The following is a 13,015-nucleotide window of genomic DNA, read 5'->3' as shown; positions in this document are numbered from 1 at the left end:
AGTTGAAACTACTTCATAATCGGAGGGTCCTTAAAGGAAGTACAGAGCTGGAGTCAGCGCCTTCCGTTTCCTGAGCCCGGGTGTGCTCCTGGGATCTGAGTCCCTTCTCTCCTGCAAGCTCAGGCTTCCCTCTTCACTTTTCTCTTTGAATCTCGGCAGCAGTCAGGGAGCAAAGGCACGCATTTCCTTCGCCATTGTCTCTGGTCTCTCTCCTGTGACTCCTGGGCTTTTCCTTCTAAGTGACATGCTGGCTTCCAGCCTGGGAAGATTTTGTTTTCTGTGGACTTCTAGCTGAGGCATTACAGAAAATTGGGAAAAAAAGGAAAATGGATCCATAAACCTAACATAGTCACTGTGCTCGCTTTTGAGTCTTTCCTTCCAGTCTTTAGTCCATATCCGTATATGACTCATTTCATGCTTGTAATCATAATAGTGAGTGTGTGTGTGTGTGTATTTTTCCTGATTCTTTTATTTTGAAAACTTTCAAGCCTACAGAAAAGATGAAAGAATAGTACAGTGAATTCTTGTAAACTTTTCACCTAGATTCATCAGTTGTTGCCTTTTTACCACATTTGATTCTCTCTTTCTCTGTGTGTATACTTACTTATTTCTGAATCATTTATAAGTTGCAAACATCATAGCACTTCACTCCTAGATACTTTATCATTCATTTTCTAAAACTGAAGACATTTTCTTACGTAAATGCAGTATCATGATCACATCTAAGAAAATTAACATTAATTCAGTGACATCATTTAATATCCAGTGCTTTTTTTTTTTTTTTTTTTTTTTGCGGTACGCGGGCCTCTCACTGTTGTGGCCCCTCCCGTTGCGGAGCACAGGCTCCGGACGCGCAGGCTCAGCGGCCATGGCTCACGTGCCCAGCTGCTCCGCGGCATGTGGGATCTTCCCGGACTGAGGCACGAACCCGTGTCCCCTGCATCGGCAGGCGGAATCTCAACCACTGCGCCACCAGGGAAGCCCTCCAGTCCATATTTAAATTTCTCCATTTATCCCCAAATGTATCTTTAGCTTTTTTTTGAAATCAAAAAAATGTAATCAGTGCTCAATTTGAGGTTCATTTGGTTATGTTTCCTTAGTTTCTTTTAATCTGGGTAAATCACCCTCTCGTTTTCAGTTCTGCATAACATTGACTTTAATAAAGAGGCCAGGCCAGTTGTCTTGTAGCAATGACCAGAATCTGGATTCAGCTGATTGTTTTCTCATGATTAGAATCAGGTTAGACATTTTGGGAAGAATATTTCATTGGGGCTGTTGTAGACTTTATACAGACACATCAGGAGGCACGTAAGGCACATAACCTTCCCTCTGTTGTCACACGGTGGATGGGGCTGAGTTTATCACCTGGTTAAGGTAGTGACTGTGTGGACGTCTCTTTTGTAAAGAAACATTTTTTTCCATTTTAATTTCTAAAATACCATCCCCCACTGAAATGAACTAGGGTTCCTGGAAGAAATGCTTGGTTTCAGGTCTGGGGCTGGGAAAGTACAAGATGAGCCCAGAATGTATTGCTAGACTTAAAGGAAGGGAGAGTTCAAAAACCAAGGGGGAGATTTTGTATAAGATCAAAGAAGCCACTTGAAAGGGGCTCACTTTGGACAGTTAGAACATCAAAAACAATCATGACAAAATTGGATTATAACACATTACATTTTTAAAAAATTCCATATAATACTCAAAAAAACCAAAAGGCCAATTAAAAGAAATGTAGATGCAACCCCCAATGTAATAACTGAGTCAAATAAGGATCATCAGTGGTTGCCAAAACCATTGGATGAAAGGTTTCGGAAAACAGGATATTCATCTGTTCTCAAAGCATCACCACAGAGTCTTTATTAATTACAAAAGCCTGTCTTTTGAACTGAACACCTCGTACACATTTTTCCAAGTTGCATGATGCTCTTGCTGTTTGATGGCTGCGTGCTTCAGCGTCCACTCAATGCGCCACATGTGCTGGAGCTCACGCCATCCCAGCCATGGTGCTGGGTGCAGGAGAATCAACTGCAAGTCCAATAAGAACACACACTCTGTCCTGGGGGGCTCATCGGGTAGTTTAATGGTTCTCTACATTTTGAGGCTGACAAATCACCTTCCAAGAAAGTGATGAAAGCTGTGGACCCACTTCCCGGAAGACTGCACACACATAGCAACTGGAACGGTATTCATATCCCAGAAGCCTCCCATCCATCGAATCCATCGATATTCTTCTAGGGGTCCTCAGATACAGACCCCCAGCTAAGATAGTCTTTATAAAAAGGGGATGGTACTAGTACTCACTTCACATGGTAGTGATGAAGAGTACGTTTTATTCTAAATGGAAAGCACTTAGCACAGTGCCTGGTCTATGGTAGGAAATTAAATGGGAATTATTATTGTGCTATTATTAATTTCACCTTAGTTCCCGTCTCCTTCATCTCTTGCCTACTCAAAGCCTCCTACCTGCTCTCCAGGCCTCCAGCTTTCCTCTTCTCAGTCCATCTTCTGCTGGCAGAATGCTCTTCCTGCATTATTTTGGAGCTTGAATCTCTAAATGGCTTCTCTTGACTCACAGCATAAAATGCCCACAAATCCCTACGGAACAGCCTGAACTCCCCCAGAGGGTTTAGTGCTTTGGCTTCAGCTCTCCCGTCTCCCTTGGCTCCTGTTATACATTCCTGAAGTGCTTAGCGAGAAGGGAATGTCAATCTGTAGCCTGTTAGGATGCTGGTTCCCCAAATTGTTACTGATGGTGGGCATCAGAGGTGGGTGTGGCCTCTCCGCTGATTATATATAGAGTGTGCATTTCTCCCTCTAAGGCGTCCTTATCCCACTTTGGGTGTCTCTTTCTATTTGACTAGGAGAGTAAGATACTCTTTTTCTCCTGTGTGAATCTAATGTGCATTTTCCAGCACTGTTCTAAACTTGGAATCACCTTCCTTTTTATTTTAACTCTTGGGCTACATGGTTGATGTTACCAGGGGCCATTCTTGCAGTATAAGGTGCAAATATTTTATTTTTGTGGGGACAGTGTGGGCAAGTAGAGCGGGTGCTATGGGTTTATTTTCTGGATCTGCCACTTCCTGGGTAATTTTTTTCCAAGTCCCCAGTCCTAAACCTCAGGATCTTCATCCTTTAGGGTTGCTGTGAGGAACAGTTGAGATGGTGCTTTGTAAACTTTCAACTGATATAAAAATACTACTTTTCCTCCTTTGTTACATTTCAAGCAAAAGTGAACTGGAAAAAAATATTCTTTTTTGCTTTCTTTTTTGACAGTTCTTTTAAACATCTTTAAAACAGCCCCCCTCCCTTATTGTTGGACTCCAAAACCATACCTGGAGACTTTTTCTTGTAAAGTACTGCTGATAAACCCCATTTGAGTATGCCTTCCGTCAGGGATTAAACGTTGCTTCCAAGGTGCTCTTTATTGATCGTGATTCACTGCCTGCAGATGATGTGGTACCAGCCAGGGACGGAGTTAATAGAGATATAGACTACTGTGCTTTTAACGCCCCGCTGGGGTTGTGTTCTACCGTTTACTATTCAATGCAAAACTCATTCACAGCATACTAAGTTTTTATTCCATTGCTCTTATATTTTATGGCTTCCGGGGGCTCTTTGAGAAGGAAGGAAGCATAGCAATAACAATGCTTTGGGGGAAACTGTGTGCATGGAAACCTGTTTTAAAATATGCTTTCTCCATATGAGATGGATTTTGATATAAAGTGTTACGGGAATGTATGCATGCTGGGAATCTTAAGTATGCTATTAATTTTTTTTTTAATTCCGACCACCTCTTTTGTTAATGGAGAAGAAATGGTTTAATGGCTGCATCAGGGTAGCAACGAAGGTGGACTATATGAGACGTTACTCTACCCTTGCCCTGGTGCCTTGGAATATATGTTTTCTTATATTGGGAATTTATTAGGAACCAGGAGTCTTGACAAACAAACTTGACTATGACAAGCCTTTTGTTTGTCAAAGAACCACATGTAGACCATGACGGTCAAGTCTTGTAAGTCCAGCCAGTGTTTAAGGATAGCGATTCCCTTGCGTTGCTGCTGGTGATTTTGATTTTGTCTTGTAAGAAATAGTACAGTAAAAAACTTTTTTAGAAAGAGTGCTTCCGTTATTTGGGGGGTACATGCATGTATGAGAGAGAGTTGCTGTGATTTTGACTGTACATAGCCAGACCTTAAAAAAAACCTTTCTTAGGGAGTGATAAGGAGAACCACTGCATGGTGATTATGGTTTGTTTTTTTTTTTAAATCATCATTCATTTGTTTTTAAATCAATGCTATCCAATAGAACTTTTTGCAGTGACGGAAATGTTCTCTAATCTGCACTGTCCAATATGGTAGCTGCCAACCACACATGGCTGTTGAGCAGTTGAAGTGTGGCTCAGTGTGTACACGTGAGGAATGGAACTTTAAATTTTATTTGGTTTTAGTTGATTTAAATTTAGATAGCTACTGTGGCTCGTGGCTACCACATCGGACAGTGCAGGTTTAAAATTTTCTGCTCCTCGAAAGTAACAAGGCACACACGAATAGTTCTGTATTCTGCGGCATTTCAAAAAATTTAACATGTAAGACCCTAATACCTAATAACTCTCCCCACTGAGAAGTGTGTGTGTGTGTGTGTGTGTGTGTGTGTGTGTGTGTGTACAGAGGTTATTTAAAAAGACAGGTTATCTTAAGATAGAGCTGAGATGTCTCGAATGAAGTGAAAATATGCCCCGATAAGTATCTTCTGACTTAAGTCCGTTCTGTGTGAAACAAAAATGAAGCCCTAAGTCTTACATGGCACAGAGCAGCACCCACATTTTTTTGGATGTGCAGGAACCACTGCTGTCCTGCATGTGGAATTGTGTTTCTAGCACTTGTGTTTTGCTGGAGCGTGAATGCCATAAAATCAGCATGTTTATTGAGCAGCATTGCCTATTTTGAGAATTCTGTTCTTGAGTGTTGTGGTTATGTGGTTGTCCCACCTCCGCCCCTGAACACATACGGAAGAAACTTAGTGAACCGTCATTTGCCTTGGAGCTCCCCTTCGTTAGACTCAACCTGTGCCATTTTGATGCCTTGGCAGAGTTTGGGGCTGACAGCCAGCAGACAGGAAATGAGAGCCATTAGGTTAGACCCACCTGAGTCCACTTGCTGAAGTGGGTAGGGAATTACTCTTGGTACAGGAAAGACTTCTGAAAATCATGCACTTGGCAGTTTTCGCCGCTTCTTTATATTTCCATGACTTTTTGAGAGATGCCATGTTGTAAACACATAGCCCCCGTAAACAGCAACAGCTCCTATTTTCATATAATTTCAGAGCACATTTATGCATTCTCTTTCGGCCCTCATAACATTTTGATGAGGTGGTAGGTATTGTTACTACTTTTTTCTAGACTCTCAGGCATGTGGCTAATAACCAGTACAACCAGGAGTGTGAGGGCGAGGATGTGGGCCCACCCCACTCCTCCATGGGCTCGGAGTGGGGAAGGAAGCTTGAGATACTTGAGAAAATGGAGTTCCCTTGGCCCTTCGGCCTTTCTCACTTGTGGTGTCAGGGTACATGCCCTGTGGGGCCCACTGCAGCACACACCTTCGACTTGAGCCTGTGGCCTGGGTTAGCACGATGGGGATCCTGGTCCCACCTTGAACAAGCTGTGTGCCTAGCGAGTCACTTGAACATCCTTGACCTTCATTTCTTCTCACATAGGGAGTGGAGTGCATCTTCCAAATCCCCTTTGGTTGCAGAGAACCAGGAAGGAGTCAACGTTTGCGTAGTAAGAGTGCATGGATAAGGATATATCAATTTTGGGGGGTTGTTTTTTAAAAATATATTTTCTTTGGTTATTCCTGTGTTTTCTTTATTGGAAACCCTTTTGTAACAGAAGTGGTTTTCCTGAATTAAAATCTAACTAGGAGGTATCTTCTACTTGATTGGTTTTAAGGATATGTTGATTTCTTTGTTCACCTAAGTAATCTTGTCTTTTCTGCCAATTCTTGATCATTTTCTGTGTCTTCTCCATACTCTAGCCCCACCCTCCCCCTTTCCAGTATTTTGTCCAAAAGTCAGGGAGGAGAGTGAGGTTGTCTGTTATGATTTTGTTTATGTATTTATTGATATTTACTCCATATGTTTAGGGTAAATCTTTGTTTTCTAGCCTGTCAGCATAGGGTTTCTCCAATTGTTCCCTCTCCTCTCTTTAAAAAAAGTGGATTTTCACCTCTTATGGAATTCAGACTTCTATCGCTATAAGTCAGCAAAAACTTGGCTAAGGCTAGAAATAGGTCAGGCATAAAACACTTACTTCCTGACAATGTCATCTTTGTAGATCAGTAGAACTCTTGAGGGGTTGATCAACCTGCTGACTTACTTGGAACCAAGCAAGAGGAACCCCAAACTGAGTCTGTGGCTCAAAGTGAAAGTACAATTACAGGCCTATCTCATGGAGAAGGTGTATTTCTTCGGGAACCCAAGATGGCGGCATCTATGTCAATAATCAGTCCTACTTTGAATACTACATGTAACTTGAGGTAGTTGGATCATCACATGAAGTTTCTAATTTGAGAATAGCAAAATTGTGCAAATTATTTCTCAAACCCTTGGACCTATGAGAATGTTTATTGGAATGGAAAACTTTCATGCTGTTGACCTATATTAGTGGTCTTCAGAAGGTTATAAATTTCAGTCTAAATTGAAATGCTTTTATAAATTTTCTGAATAAGGTACTTCCAATTTAAGACACAAGCAAATGATCAGTTCCTCTGACAAAAGAAGGAGACCGTTGGTTGTGGTTGGACTCACGTCTTCCTGGAGTGACTAGGAAGTAATAATAGAATATTCCTTAGTATCTTCTCTTAGTGGGGGTTAATTATGGAAAGTGTTTAGGATTGTAAATAGGATAATTGCCCAGAGTTTTTTTACACCTTGCTAAGTTAATTCGTCTTTTGCTCTAGTGATAGATACAGCGATGCCAGTGATGACAGCTTTTCAGAGCAAAGGATAGCTGAGTTGGAAATCAGCTGAAACTGATACGTGACTTGGAATCACCAGGACTGCCTGAGAGGGTGAGATGGAACCTTTAAGTTCTTGTTTGTTTCCCAGACAGGCTGTCTTCTTGGTGTAGAAGGGAACATCACAGGACTGGTCCCGCAGGATCCTGCTCCCCTGGGACGCTCCTGTTTGCATAGTTAGCAGGACAGACTTGACAGCTGACTGGGTGCTTCTGGGAATCTGGAATGCACCTGAGAAAGCAGGCACTTAGGAATGCGCCTGAGGCCGGGAATAAATATATCCGGGCGCCTCTAAATGGATACGTGGAGGCTGATAGTGTAGCTGAGGGGTCAGCAAACTTGTTCTGTAAAGGTCCAGACAGTGACTGTTTTCGGCTTTGTGGGCCCTCCAGTGCGTTGGAGAGGGAGAGCAGGCTTGGACAGTATGTACATAAATGGGCAGGGCTGTGTCCCAGTAAAACTTGATTTCCAGACACAGTGTGCTGACCCCTGGTCTAGGTCACTCATGGAAAAGCAGAGTTCCTTGGATTTGTAGAAAATAAAATAGTGTTTTCTTTCTTTGTAGGGAGATGCCAGAGACTGGCTTGGCTTCCAAGGGCAGCTTATGTCCCTCACGGCTCCTGGAGGTTTTATTAGAGAAGGTAGCAGCCTGGATGGCTTTATTCCATTCATGCTCAGAGGCAGGTGCTGCCTGGACAACCCTGCTCTTTAGCAGGGACAGCAGCTTTTGGAAAATTCGTGCGGAGTCCATCGCTCCAGTGTGATTTCTCTTCTTATTTCACGTGGGGACAGAACATTCCTGTTCACCAGGGAAGGCACATCCGGGCCTATTTAGGTTTGCCTCACACATGGAGACCTTCAGAAGCAAACCAAAATGGTGCAAAGATTAGTTGGAGGCACTTGTAAGACATATTATTCAGCTTTCGATGTGGCTAATACTTCTTTTTTCTTTTTTTTTTTTAAGGCTCTGAAGTAACCGAAGCCAAGATGAAGGAAGTATCTAAGGAAATCACCACACTCATAGAATCACTCTTTTCTCCACCAAACATGGGATGTACAGCCCCGAGGGGAATCTAATAATATGCACTTCCATGAACCAGAATCAAAGGGGTAGTTTTCTTTTTCCTCCAGAGGTGACCTTTGGTTCTTGCAAATTTCTGTAGCCAATTAAACTTTTCCCAGCAACTTCAGCGGGCAGAAAGTGTGTTGGTGTCTTGTCTGGTGTATGGAGACGTCCAGGTGGTGAGGAAGGATCCAGGTAACTGAGCCTTCTCTGGGCTATATGGGAAGGCCGGCAGGGCACACGCAACAACTAATTTTGTGTCAAAAATGAGTCATTCTGTTACCTGGAATTCAGCCACAGATTTGCATGTGGCCCAAGTTTATTTCAGTTTGTCACTCTGTTTATTTGTAGTAAAAAGTAAAATGAAACAGGTCCAAGACTAGGGGTGGTAAGTAAGGCCCTGGCCTCAGGCACAGAATATAAGGGGGCATAAAAAAACTCAGGAATCAAGATCGGTAACATATGTATATATATTTACTTGAGGTGAAATATCACATAACATAGATTAACCATTTCAGAGTGAACAATGCAGGAGCCTTGGGTCCGTTCGCAGTGCTGTGCAACCACCACCTTCATCTGGTTCCGTCCCTCTTCCCAGCCGCCCCCGCAGCCACTTATCTCCTTTCTATTTCTATGGATGGGCCTATCCTGGATATTTCATATTAGTGGAATCATATAATACGTGGCCTCTCGTGTGTGGCTTCTTTCACTGAGCTTGATGTTTTCAAGGTTCATCCACGTTGTGGCCTGTGTCAGTTCTTCCTTGCTGTGGCTGAATGAATTTCCTGGTATGATTAGGCTACAATTTGTTTATTCATTCATCCGTTGATGGACATTTGAGTTGTTTCTACCTTTTGGCTTTTTTGGATAGCGCTGCTGTGAACATTCATGTGTAAATAAATTTTGTTTGTTTGTTTGTTTTTGTTTTTGCCACACCGTGCCTCAGCTTGTGGGATCTTAAGTTCCCTGACCAGGGATCCAACCCGGGCCCTCGGTAGTGAGAGCACAGAGTCCTTAACCGCTGGACTGCCAGGGAATTCCTGTAAATAACTGTTTGAGTATCTGTTTTTAACTCTTTTGGTAAATGGTTACACCTAGGAGTGGAATTGCTGGGTCACGTGGTAATTCTGTTTGACTTTTGGCGGAAGCATCAGTAATATTTTAATATAAGATTTTAAAAAAACCAAAATTCATAAAAAAAATTTACAAAGAGCAAAATAGCAAATTTTAAAATAAGGACAGGATCCAGCCCTGCCCCTCCCTCACCTGCCGTAGTCCTGGGCCAGTTGCACAACGTTCTCATCCAGTATGCTTCCTGATTTCCCTGTTGAATGTACTTGAGATGACTTAGTTGTTGCTTACATTTGAGCCTTCTGAAACTGATTTAAATATGTTAACTGCTCGGTTAATTTTTTTTGTGGTTGTCTTTGGCCTTTAACTGTTTTCTCTTAATGCTGTAAAGCATTATTTTGTGAACTGCTACAGAAAATGTATCTACCAAACGCATGCAGAAATGAAATGAATAATTCTGGTAAACAAAAATATTAAAGAACGCTAGGGCTCCACTTGTGAAAATTACAGCTTGAAGATCACAGGAGGCTCCAAATGAAAAGCCCACAAGGTAGGTTAAAAGCTGGTATAGGCCTCCTAGAGAGAGGTGTGTAAGCACAGAGGGGATGCTTGGACAGCACAAAGAGGTAATCTGGCTTAAATGGGAGTTTTCAATTGTAGTAATTATGACTTGTAAAGTTACTTATAACAGAGTGCTTACCTTCGGGCTAATGATTAAGAAGCAGCAAAGCAGCCTCTTTGTTGTTGCTGCACGAGATTTCCTCTTTTGGAGACACCTGTTGAACTTGGGATTCAGCGAAGTGCGGAATGGTAATAGCATGGCTGCTTACGGTAGTGGAGCACATAGAAAGGTATTATAAATCAGTCATTCGACAAATGTATCTTGAGCCCCCAGGATGAGCGACACATGGTGTCAGGTGCTGGGGGAAGTGAAGGGGAGCAGAGTTTGCCCCCCAAATATGTCTCTTTGGCATAAGGATTATTTTAAAGAAACAGCAGATACAGGAAAAGCTCTGAAAACTGAATAGAAGTTGCCCTTTTTAAGAGACATTTACGTTTATAAGGGAAACCTTTGTTTGTAAAGTTGAGTCCTTCTTTGTACCAGGGAGAAACCGAGGGCTCTACATCTCTGGAACCTCTTCTCAGTGGAGAAGGCAGGGACTTAAATCTGTATAACAACCTCACCCTTGATTACTGTGTTTCGCCTGGTCACCTTCCATAACTGCCTCCCCCACAAAAACATCTTCTGTCTTTCGCTGGAGATGGTATTGAAGGTGGTGGCTTGGGCCATTTTGAAGAGTTACTCAGTTTTCCTGCGTCTCTCCCATGTATACAGCAGGTACACATGTTATTAAACTGAAACCAAGCAGGACCTTGCAGGGCCCTCCCAGTTACAAAAGCCTTTCCATGTCCTCTGTTTCTTGTTTGTAGAAAAAGGCTTTAGTGTCCTAAGCTTTCCCTGAGTTCCAAAGAGCAGACTCAAGCAGTTACTAATTGTGGAAGTGAGAAGATGCAGAAACAAAGGAGAAGCAGTCGAGAAACAATAGTTCAGTGATAATACGTAGCCCTAGTTCCTCCTCAAGGGATATATCTGACAGTCCGATGCATATCTTTGAGTTGTTCTGCAGGAACTACAACCCGCACCCTGGTGATGGATGGTGACTACGTGCTGAGCACAAGCAGTAGACATCAGACTGGTTGGAACCAGGTTGAGGATGTTGACTCCCAAAACATTACCGTCACCTCCCCACGCACCAATAGAGAACTGTGCGCGAACCGGTCACACACCCTTTTGCCCCTTTTGCCTTTAAAAACCTTACCCCCAGGCCAGCCAGTAAAATGGATCTGAGATCAGCCTACATCTCCCATCTTCTTGGCTGGCGCCCTCTCAATCAATAACCTTTCTCTACTCAGAACTCCAACATTTCGGTTTGTTTGGCTTCAGGACACACAGGCACACAATCTTGGGTTCAACAACAAACCTTGTTTGTTTTTCTCCTGTTCATCTGTCTTTTATTACAGAAGGGTGTCAGCCAAGAACCTAGAAGGGTAGAGGGAAAATGATTTTTCTTCCCCTACAGAAGCAACCTACCTTCTTGCACCTGACCTTCTCTCGGGGGAAGGCAGGCTTTAAACAAATCTGTAGGAAAATAAGCATTTAATCATAATTGTGAGATGTTCAGGGAGCTATGAGTGTTAAAGAAGAAGGACAAAGAGACTGTGAGAGAGTGTAAAGTGGGATCCTATGACAAACTGGGCAGCCAAGGAAGGCCTTCTGAGCAAAGCTGGTAAATGTTTCACACAGATTTGTGCCTGTGGTCACACAACGCAAAGATGGTGAGCAAAGAGCTCCGAGAACCAGTGGGCTGTGGTTTCCCAGACTGGCTGGCGACTGGGTGAGTGGTGACACTGTTTCACTGGTGTCATCACCTGCTTGGTATCGGCCCACACCTCTCCTTGGTTGAAATTTGGACTAAAGCTGGAGGGACTCAGCTTTTTTGTTTTCTCCATAAGCTCTCCAGCTCCATTCCCAATTGTCACTTTTGTTGCTGTACTTCTTACTTGGACTTTATATTTTGTTGAAGTAAAAAGTACCAGTTATATGCACATCTGTGCTCTGATAAGGTCAGTGCCAGACATTGACACTCATCACAGTTTTCCCCTAGAGGTGAAGTTCTGCACCCCGAAGATGCCATACAAGATGAGGGGAGAGACGCAGAAACAACACCAGAAATCCAGAGTTAGTGAAATGTTGCCTGTGGGTTCTTTTCTGTGCTAGTGTCTTTGGGGTTTGATTGAATTTCTTGAACGGAGCAAGAAAGAGATCAAGATCGTGTAGCATCAACAGGTCTGCATCACTCTCTCCCTAGGCTGCCAAGCCCTTCTCAGAGTCTCCCTTCTAACTCTTTTGTTTCACTTGTGGATGAGGAGATGTGGGGTTCTTTCAAGTCTGCAAAATAGAATCACACTTGTATTCTCAGGGTCAATGGTAAGGAAGCAGGCTCTATACTCATCGTTAATCTGAGCAGCACAGTCAGTGCTAGTCAGAAAGTCAACTTTGGGGAAGTGACCAGCCTCTTAGTTCTTTCGGAGGTAGGCTTTTCTTGTGTGATACCATTATTTGATTTGTGTTTACATTTGAATATGGGTTTATTAATCAGCCAGATATAATGATGAACTGCCATTCTGCATGTGACTGCTTCTTCTGTTATCAGTCATAATCAATAGGTGAGCCATATTGAAAAACAGCTCATTCTATTGTGACTCACACTGCACTTGAACAAAACCACTGTATTGCCATCTTTCTTTGGGTTTTTTTTTTTTTAACCTCTTTATTGGAGTATAATTGCTTTACAATGGTGTGTTAGTTTCTGCTTTATAACAAAGTGAGTCAGTTATACATACACATATGTTCCCATATCTCTTCCCTCTTGCATCTCCCTCCCTCCCACCCTCCCTATCCCACCCGTCTAGGTGGTCACAAAGCACTGAGCTGATCTCCCTGTGCTATGCGGCTGCTTCCCACTAGCTATCTATTTTACATTTGGGAGTGTATATATGTCCATGCCTCTCTCTCACTTCGTCCCAGCTTACCCTTCCCCCTCCCCGTATCCTCAAGTCCATTCTCTAGATCTGCGTCTCTATTCCCGTCCTGCCCCTAGGTTCTTCATGACATTTTTTTCCCTTAAATTCCACATATATGTGTTAGCATACGGCATTTGTCTCTCTCTTTCTGACTTACTTCACTCTGTATGACAGACTCTAGGTCTATCCACCTCATTACAAATAGCTCAATTTTGATTCTTTTTATGGCTGAGTAATATTTCATTGTATATATGTGCCACACCTTCTTTATCCATTCATCCGA

The 13,015-nt window shown here is 42.7% G+C and overlaps 1 protein-coding gene and 1 pseudogene across 4 annotated transcripts in view; both read left to right on the top strand.

The window, feature by feature from the left end:
- Positions 1–9,876, top strand: part of CTPS2 (CTP synthase 2) — a 110,374-nt gene extending 100,498 nt beyond the window's left edge. For all 3 annotated transcript variants that reach the window (XM_082865291.1, XM_082865289.1, XM_082865290.1), the window contains 2 exons: positions 6,957–7,067; positions 7,978–9,876. In XM_082865291.1, coding sequence (XP_082721417.1) covers positions 6,957–7,026 — 70 coding nt within the window. In that variant the 3' untranslated portion in view covers positions 7,027–7,067; positions 7,978–9,876. The remainder of the gene's footprint in view (positions 1–6,956; positions 7,068–7,977) is intronic.
- A 1,605-nt stretch (positions 9,877–11,481) lies between these two features.
- The window catches only part of LOC309978074 (cell division control protein 42 homolog), a 29,587-nt pseudogene continuing 28,053 nt past the window's right edge, over positions 11,482–13,015 (top strand). The window contains exons 1-2 of the transcript in view: positions 11,482–11,543; positions 12,129–12,240. The product of the transcript in view is annotated as a cell division control protein 42 homolog (transcript). The remainder of the gene's footprint in view (positions 11,544–12,128; positions 12,241–13,015) is intronic.

This window comes from Leucopleurus acutus (genome assembly GCF_964270905.1).
Source record: "Leucopleurus acutus genome assembly, chromosome: X".
NCBI lineage: Eukaryota > Metazoa > Chordata > Mammalia > Artiodactyla > Delphinidae > Leucopleurus > Leucopleurus acutus.
The sequence above is the reverse complement of the archived record's forward strand: the minus strand, read 5'-3'. Positions and strand labels throughout refer to the sequence as shown.